We start from the raw sequence: 3,864 nt of genomic DNA, 5'->3' as shown, positions 1-3,864 counted from the left end.
TCTTATGAATGCCATTACCGTACTGGTAGACATGATGTAGCAATAGAGCCACTATGATATCCAACGGAAAGTTCCAGGACTTCTCGAGCATAGTAACCGTCTCGAGCAAGGCCCTACCGAGATCTTCATAAGTATCCTTCTTGGCACCCTTGAAGAGCGCGCGGAACGGGGTAGGCTCATTTCTGCAGACCTCCTCATAGAGCTGTGGTATCGATGCAACCCAATACTTGTCGGAGATCTCTTTAGAAATGTTCACAGACTCGTAGATATAATAGATCGGACTATTTTGACCGACCATACCATTCCCACGGATGACGTTGGCTACCACGTTTCCTGCAGTTTGGAGGGAACTGAGAGTTGCTTCTCCGTTACACTTGGTCACTTGGCACACCTGCTGCTTGATCTTGTTGAGTTCTTCTCGAAGGGTCAGAACTTCTTGTGCAAGTCTGGCTTCACTGACACTTTGGGCTAAAGCTCTTGCTTCAGTCGATATCTCTAATCCTGTGCCGGGAACAGCACCACCACAGATGAGGGTCGAACCAGAGGGAGACACGAATTCAGTTACAGAGGGTTCTTCACCGTTCGAAGCATCACTGCCGTTGTTGGTCATAGCTTACGCAACTCCAATTGAAGGTACGGAGAACCGTAGAAGGTCAATTAGAGATAGATGGAACGAAGCTGCAAACGAATGGGATTCAGCTCGCTCTAACAGTCATCATAATGCATACTACACTACGACTCTAGAATGCACGATACTTTATTCGCAGTCATTATCGATAGTATGTTCTAGTCAGCCCTCTCGCTCGCCACGCGGTTACACCGTTACATAAGATTGCAACACTACCGCACCTGGTGACAAGTCTAGGACTCATACCGTCGAGCCAGCCTTGGTGATCACACTAGTGGGAGGGATTTATAAATGACGGCAGGCCCAAATTCGATCCGACCGCAACTCAAGTCAGATGGTTGAAGTTGATCATCAACTTACTAGAACAGTTTCAATGAAACTGCGTCTTCAATCGGCGCGCGCCCAGAAATTTGTGGCTGAGGGACGTTGAAAGGTTGTGCGAAGAACTCAAGATTTGCGTGTGCACGCGTGGACAATACAGAGGCCCGAAGATTGACTGTTTGCCCTAACTTAGTTCAAGGCTTACGTATCAACACCTTCTGCGACCCTCCTCAACTTCCTGATCCCAATGCGTCTATTAGGTATGAGGTCCCCACTTCTACTACATTCATGCTCACCGCTATAGTTGATCTGATCCTTACTGTGTATACCACGATATACTCTGTTGAATCCAAGTAGACAGTGCTGCCTTCTCCCTCACAATACTGTGAGGGCCGCCGAGGACTACACCTCCTCGTGTTGTACACTATCACGCCGCCATATGTACATATCCGAGGCAATTATCATCATACGTTGGTGATTCCATTCTACGTTCGATGCCGTCGATATCTCCAGAGATGGCTCGGTTAGTAGCTGTAGACTATAGGAGTATAGACAAACTTATAGGCAGCAAACCTCGGGGTGTAATCATCAACGCGCGGAGGAGGTTGCTTCGTACTACACGACACGCATTTATGAGTTTACCTTTTTTAAAGTGTGACAATCCACTTACCATTCAAACTAGTCTTGAACATACCGAGTACCCGTTGAAGTCAGGATTCCCCAAGTGTGATGGTAGTATGGGAGAAGGAGGAGGAATGATAATGCTGGGTAGTGTACATATGATCGGGGTTATCGATCATCCCGGGACGAATGAGAATGGTGGCGATGGAAACCGGGATGAGGGCTGAGCATGAGAGGGATCGAATATTGAGCGACTGACGTCATGTTAATACCGTCATATGTATCTGGGAGACGGAGGAATAGGAGTTGTGTTATAGGAGGTTGCAGTAGCAGTAGCATCATCGCAGTTCAACATCATTTATTCCCTACTAGCCCGCTGGATCTACTCTGCCTCTTCCGTATGATGCCGACTACCATCACCAGAACGTCGTTCCCCTTGTAAGACCCCCTATCGCCGCTCCTAGTGTGTATCGACTTCCCCAGGTGGTTCGCTGATGACGATGATTACGATAATGATCTCGGCCGTCATGTATCCTGTTCCATTCCCGAGGACCCGTTCGTACCTAGGGTAGCCTATAGAAAGGCCATCACAGAGTGGGAATATGATTCTAGTATCCCCTCGATTTTGGGAGAGTTCAACATGCAACGTATCCCTTCCTCTCAGCGTAGACAGCAGCTACACGCTATCAACATTGATGGGGTGGGGAAGAGACCTCTGTGCAGTAGTAGTAATCGTATACCTCATAAGGAGGAGGAGGATTACCGACGCTTCCGTCCCGATGGTCTCAAGCAGCTCATCCCCTCCTGTGTAGAGGACTCTATACTCCTCCACCATCAGGATGCATTCTATAGGCTACATGGGGACATCCTAAACCATCATGATATCCTCATTGACTGGGCATCTCTAGTGGCGGCCCCGATTGTATCATCGTCATCATCGACGACAGGCCACTACACCCCATCTGGAGGGAGCTCTTCTCATGGCCTGCCGAGCCTTCCCACTCCTTCTGCTACTCCTAGTAGTGATCAGGCTAGTTCGGCTGAGGTTAATGATGATGATGATGAGCGCACTGAGGAGGAGGTGATCACGGATGGTGATTGGACACTCCTAGAGGACGTCACACCCCTTCATCTTGGTGAGGCATCATCTCCTATAGCTTATGTAGACCCTTACCATGTAATAGATGACGATTTTGTACTCCTCTAAGCAGGATAATCATTAACGATGAGGCATAGGCATTTTTAAGTTGTTGTTAGCAGCAGCATCGCTCTGTGATCGTTGTTAGCACTGAGGCTTCAGCTTCGGTACTCAATTGTTGTTGTGCATGCTATCATGATCATCATCAACCTCATGCTTGAGTTCAGTCGACCCCACTCCACTGGCGTCATCATGGATTATCATCGACATATGGTTAGGTAGTATTGTGGTCCTACCAAATGGGATCATAACCGCTACTCAGCCATCAGAGGTTAGTACAATGACCATGTCCTACTACTTGTACCCCTCATCGACGGCGAGGTAGGATATACGATATATTGGAGGCTCATTGAGTCAGGGGGTATGGAATGGATGTTCACAGCTGTGAACAAGGGTGTTGTATCGAGACTCTATCACTTCGTGTTTGCTTGTTGTAGAGGCCCCCTCGAATACCCTCTCGAGTCTTTTAGTGTCTTTACAGTTTTCAATGTCTTTTTCATGGCTAATACCACCAACTCCAAGTTAAATAAGGGTAGGGCTCTACTAGAGAAGATGGGATGGCAGCCAGGTAGCGGTCTAGGCCGGCAGGAACAAGGGATGAAGGCTCCACTTCATGTACGGTAGAGGGGAGGATATCTTAACTCTTATTACATGCCAGGTTAAACAAAAAGCGGGTACACATGCAACGATAGAGCCCTTAAGGGTCAACCGTACAGCAGCGGCCCAACAACAACAATCTGGTCATAGTAGTGCTAGTCCTAGTGAGAGTAGTGGACAGGAGGGTTTACAATGGAAAAGGCAACGGACAGGGGATAGTAATAGTCGGGCATTCGATGTATGGTATGCAGCCTTCTTGTAGATACCTCACAAGGAGGGCAGAGTAGCATGGGGACGTCTATCGCTGAGGCAGCTGCTGCTGCAGTAAAGCTGGCCCAGCAGGGTGGGGTCGAGCATCATGCTGCATCCAAGGTTGGCCCCTTCTTCCAGTGTGAGTAGTGGTAGATGACGACTGATATCAGGCGAGTGCCGTGCCCACGATGGATAACCCCTTTGGTGATCCCTTCCAACCTCGTGATGTCCTCGAGGAGCGTGCCTC

The 3,864-nt window shown here is 48.6% G+C and overlaps 2 protein-coding genes across 2 annotated transcripts in view; one reads left to right on the top strand and one right to left on the bottom strand.

Moving 5' to 3' along the window:
• The window catches only part of Pmar_PMAR003014 (hypothetical protein), a gene marked incomplete at both ends in the record, with an annotated part of 809 nt that extends 199 nt beyond the window's left edge, over window positions 1-610 (bottom strand). The window contains one exon of the mRNA XM_002768179.1: window positions 19-610. Coding sequence (XP_002768225.1) covers window positions 19-610 — 592 coding nt within the window. The remainder of the gene's footprint in view (window positions 1-18) is intronic.
• A 2,656-nt stretch (window positions 611-3,266) lies between these two features.
• Window positions 3,267-3,864, top strand: part of Pmar_PMAR003013 (hypothetical protein) — a gene marked incomplete at both ends in the record, with an annotated part of 3,282 nt that continues 2,684 nt past the window's right edge. Inside the window, 4 exons of the mRNA XM_002768178.1 lie at window positions 3,267-3,383; window positions 3,427-3,514; window positions 3,628-3,737; window positions 3,788-3,857. Of these exons, the coding sequence (XP_002768224.1) occupies window positions 3,267-3,383; window positions 3,427-3,514; window positions 3,628-3,737; window positions 3,788-3,857 (385 nt within the window). The remainder of the gene's footprint in view (window positions 3,384-3,426; window positions 3,515-3,627; window positions 3,738-3,787; window positions 3,858-3,864) is intronic.

This window comes from Perkinsus marinus, assembly GCF_000006405.1.
Source record: "Perkinsus marinus ATCC 50983 genomic scaffold scf_1104296969090, whole genome shotgun sequence".
In the NCBI taxonomy this organism is placed as follows: Eukaryota; Perkinsozoa; order Perkinsida; family Perkinsidae; genus Perkinsus; species Perkinsus marinus.
Note: the sequence above shows the minus strand (reverse complement) of the source record. Positions and strands in the feature narration are given on the sequence as shown.